This window comes from Thunnus albacares, chromosome 3, assembly GCF_914725855.1.
Source record: "Thunnus albacares chromosome 3, fThuAlb1.1, whole genome shotgun sequence".
Classification (NCBI taxonomy): Eukaryota; Metazoa; Chordata; class Actinopteri; order Scombriformes; family Scombridae; genus Thunnus; species Thunnus albacares.
The window spans coordinates 6,122,233-6,136,022 of NC_058108.1; the positions used below are offsets into that span (position 1 = coordinate 6,122,233).

General features: G+C 39.1%; 1 protein-coding gene across 1 annotated transcript in view; it reads left to right on the top strand.

The window, feature by feature from the left end:
• tusc3 (tumor suppressor candidate 3) overlaps positions 1 to 13,790 on the top strand; it is a 90,302-nt gene that overhangs the window by 55,469 nt on the left and 21,043 nt on the right. Inside the window, exon 7 of the mRNA XM_044345979.1 lies at positions 12,586 to 12,649. Coding sequence (XP_044201914.1) covers positions 12,586 to 12,649 — 64 coding nt within the window. The remainder of the gene's footprint in view (positions 1 to 12,585; positions 12,650 to 13,790) is intronic.

Genomic DNA, 13,790 nt, shown 5'->3' on the forward strand with positions numbered 1-13,790 from the left:
CTGCAATTAAAGAACAAAATGAGCAGTGTAGAGTTTCACCTTTTGGAAGACAATGTAGTCTTAAAAACCTTCCAGTCAAGTCACTAATCATCAGAACATCAGTACACTTGTTGATAGCGGGGGTTATGTGTCAAGACTTTGACTTGTTCTCACCTGATGAGAAGGTATGATATTAGAGCATGGATCCAGGCTCTCCTTAAAGAAGAAACAGCAAAGCTAACAGCCTAAACATCAGTGACTGTGTAATTTGATGACTAATATTGGCAAACATATAAACAATACTTAACCTTTTTGTAGATTAAGTAAACCAAGAGAGATGTATTACTACTTATGTCAGATTAATACTAACTTCAAGATGTGCAGTAACCTCCCATATGCTGGTTTAAGTCAGCCTTATGACAGAAAACATGTCAACTGACCAGTTAAATTATGTGAACCTATTATGGGCTGGCTTTACTTCCTGGTAATCTCTGCTACAGGGTTAGCCTCCTATGTCTCATAGCCTGACCTTAATCATTCCTCTATACTGTAACTGCAGTAGCCTCATTGATAACCCCAGCGACATACAGTACACATTTTAGTCCATCCACTTTTTTCTTGAGCTTCCAGACCAGATTGCTACTCTTTAGACACTCAACCAGAATAGCAGCAGGGATAGCCACATTAGATCCTGTGTAAATGGCCCTCATCTCTCTCTTATTTCCTCCTTCTCCTCACACCTTTTCCACCTTCATCCTCCCTCCAATGCTCTCCGTAAATCCTTCTTTTCCTTTCTCCATCCTCCCAACAGTGAAAGGCTTAAACTGGGCAGATGATATTAAAAAGATACCCCTGTTATCTTTCCTGTTCTCCTTCCCTCCTATTTTTGTTACTTCCTCTCACCTTCCTGTCTAATCTCCCACACTCTCCTCCCTCTGTCTCTCTCTCTCTCTCTCTCTCTCTCTCTCTCTCTCTCTCTCTCTCCCCCCAGACAGTGTAATTCCTTTAAAATGATGAGCGAGCGAGGCCAGGTAGACTATATTGAAAGGATTTGTCAACTGACGAATAGCACGACCAAGCAGATGAAATTGTATTGAGTGTCTCACTGTGCAGCCAAGAAAATACTGCTAGCTCATTTTTGTGCAGACACACACACACACGCACACACACACACACACACACACACACACACACACACACACACACGTAATGGGACACAGACACAGTTGTGCTTCAACAAAAATGTACACACACTAAGACAAGCACACACACATGAACCGTACCCAAGCTCACGTACACAAGTACTCCTTCAAACATGCAGGCACCATTCAGACAAACTCACCCACTCGAAATGTTACAATCATGTACACAACAAAACTCAGTTATTAATGATGAAGTTAATTATATATCTAATTATAATCATTTAAAATATTAACATGTTGTTGAGTGTTTCAGCCTGAAAGAGGGTGGGGGGGTGGGGGGAGGGGGTTATTTTTACACTTACAATGGGGAATACCTTTTGTGAAGCCAATGTTTCCCCCCTGGTTTTACTACAACCAAGCACTTCCTTTTTTCCACACTATTGGCTGATGACATTTCCATATTTCCAGCTGATTTCACATGATTGGTTGATGGCTTTTGGCAGCTGTTGGCAGCAGCCCTCTCTACATAACTGCTAACCTTTCACATTTTAAAGAAACACTGCTGTCACTTTTATTGGCTCTCTGCAAATAGTTGACTTTTGGCTTGCAGAGGACATCAGTGTGTTCTCTGTGTCAGTGAGGGTGTGTGGTATGCCACTTTTTTTTTTTGTACCTGGACACTTCTCTCTCTGTGTGTGTGTGTGTGTGTGTGTGTGTGTGTGTGTGCATTTGATTGAGAGAGTGAATGCTTGTGTGTTTACCTGTGTGTTTTGAGCCGATATGGAGTGAATTGAACAGTGTAGTGAAGCAGTGAAATAAATTGTCCTTTAGGCTGGATATTTGTTCAGACCAGTAGACAATGACCATCAGTCTCTCTTTCTCCTCTCTCTGTTGCACTCACACCCACACACACACACCCACAGCCACACACAAAGTGATTGGAACCATTGTTTTTAGCAGAAAACTTTAATTAAGAACCATATATTAAACACATACCACCTGGAGGTAGGAAAGAAAGAAAAACAAAGGGAGGAGATTGGTTTGCAAGTAAAATAGAGAGAAAAAGTAGTGGCAAAATGCAAACCATATAGAGAATGTAGTGATATAGAAATATCAAATTATACCTTCAAATAGTTTTAGACTGAAGGGATTTTGAGTTGCTCTCACAGTACTGTGTGTGTGTGTTTTCTTTTTGGGTTTTTTTATTTTTTTACTTTTATCCAGGAGTATGAATGCTCTTTTGCGGGAATGCCACGTACACACACACACACACACACACCCAAACACACACACTTTGATATTCCTGAGTACAACTTTAGCTATTGGCCACTGAGAAGGTTTAAAGGAGCAGTTGGAGGTTAACTACATGTACCTTGCTCAAGGGTACCCCAGAGTGGTAATAAGAGAGTGGCAAGTGCTGTTCCCTTATCTCCTGCCTTAGATTTATTCAGACAGTAATGGGATTGAACCAGCAATCCTTTAAGTCACAAGCTTGCATGTGTGTGTGTGTGTGTGTGTGTGTGTGTGTGTGCTCTTTTTGACAGCTCTTTGCCAGCAGATAAAACCTTCCATATATTAAAAATAAATAAATAAATAAAACTTAAGGAACGGAGAAGTCACTTCATTTTACTGATTGACATGTTTTCAAATAAAGAAAACAGCTTTTAAATGGCTTTAATTGACTCTTGGGTAATTAAACGAAACTCTCCATGGATTGTGTAAACATTGAACTGCATAAACAGTTAGTAGATAATGAGATTTTAAAGCATCACCTGAATACCTAAAATAGACTACCATATTTGTTCAAATGAAGGGTTCAGTGAACCTGCCCATAGTCCCTCTACTGTTCTGGATAAATCACTTTCCACATGCTCTCAGATCTGCTTAGAAAGACATTAAATCAGTGATGTGTTGCAGTTTCTCTTTTAAATAATAAATATTTAAATTCCACTATAGCTATCAATAAAACATGATTTTATTGCTATTTTAGCTCACTTGGAATATCTTATGAATGCATCATCCAAAAACTATAAATATATCCAACCAGGGCTGGATTTTGCCCGTCCAGTCTGGGTGTGCTGCAAAAATTGTCAGGGGTGCATACTGTTACAGTCGACATGTTTTATCCTTGTTTGTGCACATTTGTTGTTTTTAACTGTCTCTTCTCTTCTTAACTACTTCTTTGTGCATCACGGCCAAGGAAAAAAACACTAGTTTTGTCAGTGTTTCAATGCATATGAGTTGATGTATCTAAATGCAATTAATGTGAACATGCTTGAAGAAAATACTACGCTCATATGTTTTGATTAAATCTGAGTTTATCTCCTCACTGCCACCCAAAATAGGACGATAATATCATTTACCCAATCACCTAATTTCACATTAACTTTATTATGAATTTTTAAAGAGCAATCTGAATTCAATATGACCTTTTTTCTCACGTTGTCGTCCACTCACCTTTTCCCATTCAGACTTTTTTTTTTTTTCAGTGTATCACAGTAACAGTCCTAAACGTTTCAGGTTGCAGGTGGGATTTAATTTTACCATTTGTCTCTCCCTTCATTATTTCTACCAACAGAAGAATCTCGTACATGGCAGTGGCTAGATGGATGCTTGTTAAATCCCGTTTTGTAAACACAGTCTTTATTATTGCTGGCGTCAGACTTTTGAAAGCAATGTGTGCATCTTGCTTTACAGAGTATTCTAGTCATGGCCAAGAGTAATACCAGCTTGAGTTAAATGGACGAGGACCCTGGATAAATACCAGCATTAGGCACAATTTCAGCACAGGCTACAACAATGTGTTTGTGTTTAAACTGTGGTCTGAATCAATACCAACCTGTTATTGGAAGGGGTGTGAGGATCTGGGGCACCACAGCCGCCCACGCTGGCACCCCTTTAGATCAGAGCCCAACTTGTCCGACTTAATGTTTTGCAACATTTTCAGCTGATTCACAACCGAGCTCTGTCGTACATACAAAAAGTACCAGTTGTTTACTTTTCAGTTTACAGATTCAGTCTCTCTCAGGGTTTTCTCTTTCATGCTGTTGCTCTCGTTTTATGTAGCGGGTATTCAGCTGACACTCTTACCCAGAGCACCTTGCAAGGTTCACTTCCTGGATCGCCTATCATTATACCCATTCCCACAGAGGCACACAGTCAAACCTATCTTTTGTTTATATAAATGAAGCATATATTTCCACCCCATCTCTCGTCCTATCCGTTACTTACTCTTTCTCCTCTCTGTTCTTTCTGCTTTGTTGACTTTTCATTTATCCCTCTTCCTGTCTGAGTGCCTCCTGACCTTTACCAAACAAAACACACACACACACACACACATTCACACACGCTATCCACACGAATACATGATACGGGATGGAAAAGGATGAATATAGCTATTTGTAAAGGTTATCTGGCCTACAGCTATTAACAGCTACCACTACAATGGTTTGGTTTTGGAGAGAGAGAATAGTAAAGAAGGAGGGACAAAGTATACTCGTTGCCCACATGCGTTGAGTTATCAGTGTTGAAATAGCTTGCCATTGATGCCAACTGTTAAATTTTTATTTGTACTGTTCCTGTCCGTGTAGGTTTTCTGTGACACGTAACATATAGGATGTGCGACATTGAGGAAATCATTGATCGCCACAGAAACAGATATGTGAGACGCCTATGGTGTCTCTCTCTGTGTATAGAGTGTATGTGTGTGTATATTTAAGTGGATATTATGTGCCTGCCTTGGTCAGACACCTCATTTGCTTCAAATTCTGATAAATGGGCTGTTTCATGCATTTCTTATATGAACAAAATTTTTTAATGTCAGTGTATTCAAATGAGCGCATAGACAAAGACACACACAGGCTGTTCACATCTTCATTCTCGTAAAGGGGGAGGAGGGGGTCTCGATATATATTTTTATATAGTGTTTAATGTTGATATTTAGATTTTTGATTGAGCTAACCTTTTACCATTTATTTTCTGAAGACCATCTGGAGGATTTCTCTTTTCTTTGGCATTTTGTACAATGACCTATGCTCATATATTCATTGCATAATAAGTCATGTTTGCCAAAACAGGTGGTTCATTCTGTGAAAACAATGTTGGGTCAACTGACTTTAAGTAGGTTTAATCTCTATACATACCATACTATACAAGACAGATTTCTTTTACCTGTCAGTCAGATTTTTTCACATATACATCAACTTCACGTTATTTCAACAGACCTGCTTTGACCTCATTCGCAGACATGTGGCTCTTAAAACCTTATCCATCAGATTAATTGGAGCAGTAGTAGACAGCTCCACAATGTGAACCTGCATAAATTTATGACTATAAGCCACAGTGAGGCTATTTAAAATGGGAAAAAGTATGTGTCAGCATGGTGTGGCATAAATGACATTAAAAACAGTGATAGTATATGATTTTGTTATAAAAAATATGAACATGTCTATGTATAAGACTGACTGTTAAGATATGGGCTTCAAGGGTAAGTCGGCTGATATTTAATATTTTTCCTATTCTCAACAAAACCAACATTACTAGATCCTGCTAACACGTATTGTCTGTGTATTCCAATCTTAAAACCCCCATTATTGTCCAAAAACTAGTAAAAACACATCAGTGAGTCACATTGCCCTGGTTGACATGTTCCTATTACATACATGTAAATACTCACTAGGTCACTAAATGTGTATTAATGCGCAGCTGAAAGTAGTCCCCAGCATAAACAATGTTTACTCATTTTTGTGTAGCGTTTGCTAAAAACTACAGTGCCCACCTGTTTTGGGAAATGCAGACCTGCCGAGCTGTAAGCATTTTACGTAGTAGACATGCATTTTGACATCAAAGTACGCTGGTATGTGTTGTTACTTTAAGGTAGCAAAGAGAGGCCAGTTATCTTGTTTTCCACCTAAGTAATGGATAAAAAATGTCGCTAAGCCAATCAAGACATTCAGCTGGCATGATTGTTTCTTCTACCAATAAAAAAAATGATGGTTTTACCTCGTACAATAGTTTTTAATGTCAGTTATGCCACACTGTGTGGAGTTAGAAGTTACTGTCGGAAGCCTCCCAAATTGGTAAAGCCCATGTATTTCTATTTCACCTGTCATGCTCTCAGACATGCCCGTTTGCTTGTGAGATTATATTGACTAGAAAGTCCAATTTCTTCTGAACAAAATGAGCTGTAGCACTCACAGGTTTGATATACATTTGACTGACAAAACAGGTGTTCTAACCACGAACACTTGTGATTTAATAGCACTAACATTAGCTAACAGCATAGCTAACGGGTTGCCGGTAACTTCAGGGCTACATAACATGTTGCTGTCTTTTCAACAGCTTAATTGCTGACACAGGTGTTTTCATTGTTTTAACTTTAATAGTGTGCAGTGTAGGGTGCACGATAGCCAGCAGTAAATTTAGGGAAGGCTTAGCCATCTACCTGCCTCTCCTGGTTACATGTACAAATGAGAAGTAACCTGGCCTGGCCAGTGAGGAGAAGATACCGAAGGAGAGAACTGAGGAGAGAAAGTGGTGTGTGTGTGTGTGTGTGTGTGTTGGTACTGTGTTGTCTATAACTTAGGCTACACGAGGAAAATTTCAAGTACAATATGTCAGGAGGGATGTTCAGCCTGTGTTGTTATTAGGTTATCATACCATTAAGTAATAGCCTACCTATAATGAGAACAGTCATATTAACCAGCTCTAAAATATTTATTTCACCATATCCACAAAATAGTCTGTTTAAGCTGGTTTGGGTTTTACAGATACATTGTCAACATCTTTTCAAATTAGCTGAAAATCATATTTTCAAAAAATCAAATTGGCTTAAAGTGTGATTATTGTGGAAGTGTAAACAATAGAAACTATATAAATGCAGCAGTAGTGGTAGGTTAGTGTGTATCCCAAGTGAAATTGTGTTCCTTGGTAAGCTATGTTTAGACAGGTGAAAGACAAATGGACAAAGAGGGTTAAATGACCACAAACAGTGTAGGCATCTGCAGATATTTTTGTAAACAATCTGTTAATGGTATCAAGGTTTTTCCTATGAGTGCATCCCTCACTTATTTGTCTGTTTGACCACTGTATGTATGCAAATTGTGTACAATAATTCATTGTGCGAACAGCAATGATTCGCATCTGACGCATCTAGGTCGCTGAAGTGGTACTCAAAAAATTTGTCAAGGGTTGGCAGGTCTGAAAATGGCTTAGCCTTAAAAAAAAAAAAAAAGTATGTAATCCTGACCTGTTTTTAAAGATTTATGTTCTTGGGGATTTGGGATTTGTTAACAATTATAAAAATATAGAATATTGCCTGCCTCATCCTTTAATTGGTTGATAGCACGGTACCTACTGAGTTCCCTGGTGCAATGGAATTCATATTCACCACTGTTCCCACTGCAAGCAACTTGTTTAGTGCTGTATTATGCCACACAGTGAGTCACATGAGAAGCTCTGACTATATCTGGACAGCGGTTTTCACCTTTAAAGTTCAAATCAGGTATTTCTGTGACTTTTCCTTTTCCTTCATAACTTTATGATTTTGGATTATTGAGCTTGCCCTGTGGCACCGTTTGGCAGCATTTATAAGAATAAAAACAGCTAGAAGGTCAATAAAAAAATCATCAAAATTTAACAAGATGTGCTTTTAAGACATGTAATTGGGCGCATGCCCTTGTCCTTGCCATGTAGTCAAACATTGTAGTGCAGTTTGGATGAGAGACACATGCTAATAAAAGGTGGGTTGATTCAAGCATTTTTCACAGGATTCATTCAAGCTTTTACAGACATGGGTAACAAGAACGATTGACCCTGTATATATTTGAAAAGGGCTGTTAGAGCTGAACAGGGCTGCTTTGTAGATGTGCTGTACATCAGTGAAGGTTCTCTTTTGATTCCACAGGCCTTTTGTCAAAGTTCTTTTGCTGTATGTTTGCTGTCAAAAGCATTGAAAACAGTATTCATCTATTTGATATATAGGTGTCTAAACAGATTAATTTGTCTCAGTCCATTGTCATTTAAATAATATATAAAACAGAGCCTTCTTTACATAATATCTGGCTATATTCATCACCAAATCATATTTTAAAGGCTGTGTGACTACATGGGCATATTCACCAGTGTATCAGTTAGACTATGTAGGTAACCTGTGTGTTTGATTAAGTAAGAGAGCTAGAGAGCGAGATGTAAAGTGTGACTGTTGAGTTAGCTCTTCCATTCATCTCCATGTTAACTTAATGAGCTGTGGCTGCTTTTACTTCCAGACCACCTCAATGGACATCTTTCTAGTGAACACACACAGACTTTCTTTCACACTGACAAATTCTCCCTAAACAGTCTCATTCACAAACATGCATTTACCTACTAGTTTTCAGTATACATATGCATAGCTACATACACTGAAACACACACACACACTGAACTGCACACGAATGAATGGACCTCCTGCATTCTAATCAATCAGATTAATTGGAAGTGCCTGGCCATGGATTGAGGAATTTTTCATCCCCCCAAGCACTGCTCTTGCTTTTATCCTCTATCTGCAGTTTCTGTTTACGTTGAGGAGGTAACATGCAGAGAGCAGTGTATTGAAAAATAGCATGAAGTAATGTTTGTTTAGTTTTAGTAATGGAAGAAAAATTTCACCCTTGGATACAGATGCAGTTAATCTATGGTTTTCCAAGCTTTTTTGTGATGTTTATAATATTTTTTTTCCCTCTACCCAATTCCCTTGAACCTGCCTCATCTACTCCTTGTGTAGTCACTGCACCAAGGTTGCATTTATGTTGGTGTCTATATGGCTATAGTTTGTAGTGCTGTTGACTTGTATTGCATTATATAAAAAGCTGTTTCTAAGGTTTTTTTTCCACCTCCATAAAGTTTAATAAAGGTAGGATTTATTGCAAAGCTATTGTGTTTGAGTGCATTAGATGTGTATATACCTCATAAACTGGCAACTCAGTGCATGTATAAGCTTAGATGAGAGTAGTAAAGGCCCATTTTAAATGAATGCTTTACCAGAGTGTAAAAGAGAACCTGCGAAACATCTGCCAAGTTCCATTTTCACAATTTTCAACAGACAAGTCAAACCTTTTTACAGGCTACCATAGTACTTCACAACAATGCAAGTCATTGAGCACCCAAGTCACTCTCCTCAGTTTGATATGCATGCATTTCTCAAAGCCAAATGCCATTAAGAATTGTCTGTCTGCAAGCTGAAGCGTAAGATGTTTCTATGCTTGTGTGTTTGTGTTTCTCCAAATTAATTTACTGTCAGTGTTAGACGAGCAAGTGCCCTAACCCTTGTGCTAGTGATTTTTACCTTTACATAACCAGGAATTTAACATTTTATGCAACAGCAGGGCCAGCACTATAACCGCAGATGTCAGTGACTGACTGACTGGGTGACTGACTGAGTCGCTGAGTGATGAAGTTACACCATTGTTCGGCCGGCTGAGTGTTGGAGTCTCTCCTTTGGGTGTTGCTCTTTCAAAATGAATTGGCGCGAACAGTTTTCTATTACGTCCTCAGGGGGTGTTTACAACTGTTCCACTCATTGACTGCAGCTCATTCAAGTTTCGTCGCACGTTAAGAGTGTCCTGCAGTCGAGCCAGCAGATACCCTACCTCAGTCTGCACCTGGACTCCCACGCCATGATTGCACAACTGTTGGAGGAGTGTGTAATACGTTACTTCAGTGCACTTAAGCAACAAATATTACTGGGGCCACTACAGAAAATGGCAGATGAACATTTAATATCCGGGAATTCACATTTTAGACACTACCACTGACAATTACTGTAACACATTGGCCACAGTTTGGTACATTGACCATACACAGTCCAGCTTTATACTAGGTTTTGACCTGGTCTTGTTTTTTTCTATTCTGCTTTCTTTGAATAGAAATTCCTCATGACCCCACTGAGTTGCACTTGCAGTGGCATTTGTAGTTATTAGGAATGCAAGAAGCAATCTCTCACCAACCTCCAAACAAAGTGCAGCACAATCAGAACAAACTTTTTTCATTGCGCTAATGAAGAGGCCCAGGTTACTTAGTCAATAAAAAAACATCATGATAAGAAAAACCCAGTTAGTGCAGAACAACAGGTTTGTGTTGAAGACAAAAGTATCTGTTTCAGGCTTGAGTCTTTTGTCGTCTTTATGTCTGCTTTCAAGTGCAAAAAATCTTCATTTCTCTCCACTGAAGCAAGAAAAAGCTGTCCACCCTTTACTCCTCCTCCTTTGTCATCTTCTATTCATCTTTCCGTCCTCATTCCTGTCTGATAGGAAGACGAAATGAACACTGGGGCAGTCAAGTGGAAAAACAGACCCTAGATGTGCCGTAAACCTAGACGCTAATAATAAGTGGGGATTCAACAATGTGAAACACACTGAAAGACTTCCTTCCTCTCGCTCTCCATCTATTTGTCTCATTTCCACAAGACTTCCTCCTTGTCTCTCTTTGTCTATCTCCCCTCCCGCATCACACAGATAGATGGCAGTCAAATTAGGCCACTGACTTATCAAAGAAGCTTGCTCATATAGAGTTCGAGGTCTAAACATTGTACTGCTCAGTACCATCGTCAGTGGGATACATACTGCCTCTGCTTTAAAGGAGCTGTGTGGCCTCAGCACCAACTGTAACAGTGCTCTGTACATTGATGTGTCATATTGGTTGGCCAGTTACAACACATTTACAGACAAAAAGTCAGAGTCAATATCACAGATGTTGGTATTCTGGTGGACATAACAATTTAATTCCCTCCCTAACCTGTAACTGATATACTCATTCAAAGCTAAACTCTACCCTCAACCTTTAACACAAGAACAACCCTAAGAAGTAGTAAGAACTGAATAAAACAACCTCACATAAGCAAGTATAAGCAAGAACACACTGTTGTGCACATAAACACACACATATACCCAGACATATGCATGGTATTACAAAGACAACTATTCGGGGTGAAATTGTGCACAGTTTTATATTTACTAGTGCAGCAGGGGAAACAAAAGAAATGTCACCAGTAAACTCAAAGAATTTCACCACTTAATTTATGGGCTGTAATTTTCACTGTAAAAAATACAACCTCGTTGAAACATTTTCTCTCTAATGCTAATAAAAGCATCCAATCTGAATGAGGTTGTGGCTTCATCTTCTATTGTACTTGTCAAAAATATGGTACACAAATATTTGTATGTTGTCAATAAGTAATTGAAAACATAAAAGACAATATGTCGCCCATGCACCAACTGTGCTCATATTATAAATCCAGTACTCTTCATCCAGATGTCTTACTTTCTGTATCACAGATTTTATTAGCATCATTCAACGGAGCATCCTCATCCTTTAGTGAATTACTCACCAGCTGCGTCTTCAGTCCCTGCATAAAACATCAAAGTTTAAAGGCTCAGAGGTCACCGTATGAAGGGATAAATTGGTAATATGTCAATGACTGAGGTTAGAACATTTTTGTGTTGTTTTCTGGAATAAAACAGATCTTTAGAGATTTGTTTGACAACAGTGTACCATACCTGTTTTGCTCATTGATAGATTTGGAAACAGCATTAATGCAGGATAGATGTATTAGAAGAGAACTGTACAACAGTGGCAAGTTTAGCCGTGTGAGTCTCAATTTAGAGGTTGGGCAGTGAACATACGTTACTACGATCGTGTGTGTGTGTGTGAGTGTGTGTGTGAGTGTTCCTGTAGGGTTAGATTGACCTCCCTGCCCACTCAGTGAAAAGGTAGCACCTCTTTACACCTACGCACTAGATGGAAGAATTCTTTATGACTCACAACACACAGGCACAGTCACACACATGCATGCACTCTTAAACTGATTTGCACACACACGCAAATGACATATTCTTGCTCATACATTTGACAAAACTATGCAGGGGTGCATCAAACACACACAAAAGCATCTTGCTGCTCCCGTACTGCAATGAGACATATCATTAGAGGACAAATTACCGGCCAGTCTGTTCTAGTTCTACTGTGTTTATCATGATAAAGCAAAAGATATGATTAAGCTGGGAACAGGATGCCATTTTGGCTCTGAGTCCAAAAACCAAGGTCCACATTTGCCTTTAATTGGGACAGTCATTGTACTCAAAAGATAAAGAGATGGGAGGCATCATTTTAGGTTTTTAAGCCAGTTTCTTTTTTTGGGATGGTACAGGATGGGTCTTATGGTCTTTACTTTTTCTGTAACTTTATGAACAATGAAAACATTTGTCATAAAAGCTTATGATTTATCTTTATTAGTGATTTTACAAACCCTTACTTTTCTTCATCCATTGTTTCCACTGGATATCTCCTACAATCCTGTTCTTCATCATTCATAGCTCAGCCCTCCGTTCCCTCACTTTCTTCTCTTGTTTCTTCAATTTGGACCTACACTGAGGATGTAACCTTTTGTCGATTTTAAACTAATATGTCTGTCTGTCTCCCTTTTCCACAGAGTTATATTCATGGAAGCAGTCAGGCTCAGTTTGTGGCCGAGTCTCACATCATCCTTCTCCTGAGTATCCTTTCACCGATGTGTTTATGTGTGTATGTTTCATGTGTTGACATAAATTGAAACATGATTCTGCGAAATGCAAATCATCCTGAGCAATTTAACACTATGAAATATACAACAGCTCATCTTTGCAGCAAATTTCTTTAGTTCTTCTCACCACAATTGCACCTCCACTTTATTACACACAACACCAAGGAAGCCACCTTTTTATGTGTCTGGAGCAGCGTTCAAGTTTGTTTGTCTGCTACGTTTATTTTCTCAACACCAAAGGCTTTGTCATCTGTGTGCAGTCTCCATAGGGAGGCTGCCTGCTGGACTGAACAAACAGACAATACAAAGACAAGTGATTGTCCTCTTTTAACTTCACCTCCTTGCCTGATTTGCTCCAAATTCAACCCCTAATGATAGGCTGTGTCTGTGTGTGTGTTTACTCGTGTACTTGTTTGGCAGGCTAGATGTTTCTGTTTGTGTTTGTCTACTTCTCTGTCTGCTTGTGTACTCGTGTGTACTTGGACTGCTGTGTTGTATGTGTGTGGGTAATGATACCGTTCAATCCTAGCTGTTGTACTCATCCCCATGGGAAATAGCAGGTCCAAGGTCGCACCTGCTGCAGAGCAATATTTGTTTGTCCACGCACAGTTTATTTTTTATTTTCTGCCCATCTGATTACATCTAAATGAAACACACACACACACACACACCTGCTGAAATGCAAACACACCTACTCTTGTTGTCTGTGCAGGTGGTGTAAACACATTTTATGACGGTCATTGATGCAGTTTAATTCCTTAATGCGCACGCGCACGCACGCACACACAGGTACCAAATGTAGTTGCATAACCAATCATTTTAGAAGAGACAGAAACACAGATATACTATATGGATATATGTATTTTTCTCAAATTCCCACATGGTCATATAGACAGACAGATGCATCCCTAACTTCTCTCCATGTTTGATTGGCCTATATTGGCCTATATATTTCGAAGTGGGAGGCCAAGGAAAACAGGATTTGAGCTTTCAGCATCCAACCTCTCAGACTTCTTGTTTTGGTAATGCTAATCCTGTTAAATATTGTACCTTTATCTTATATATGCTAGTGTGACTTTAATATCAATCAGTCAAGCAGGAAAAATGTCAATAAG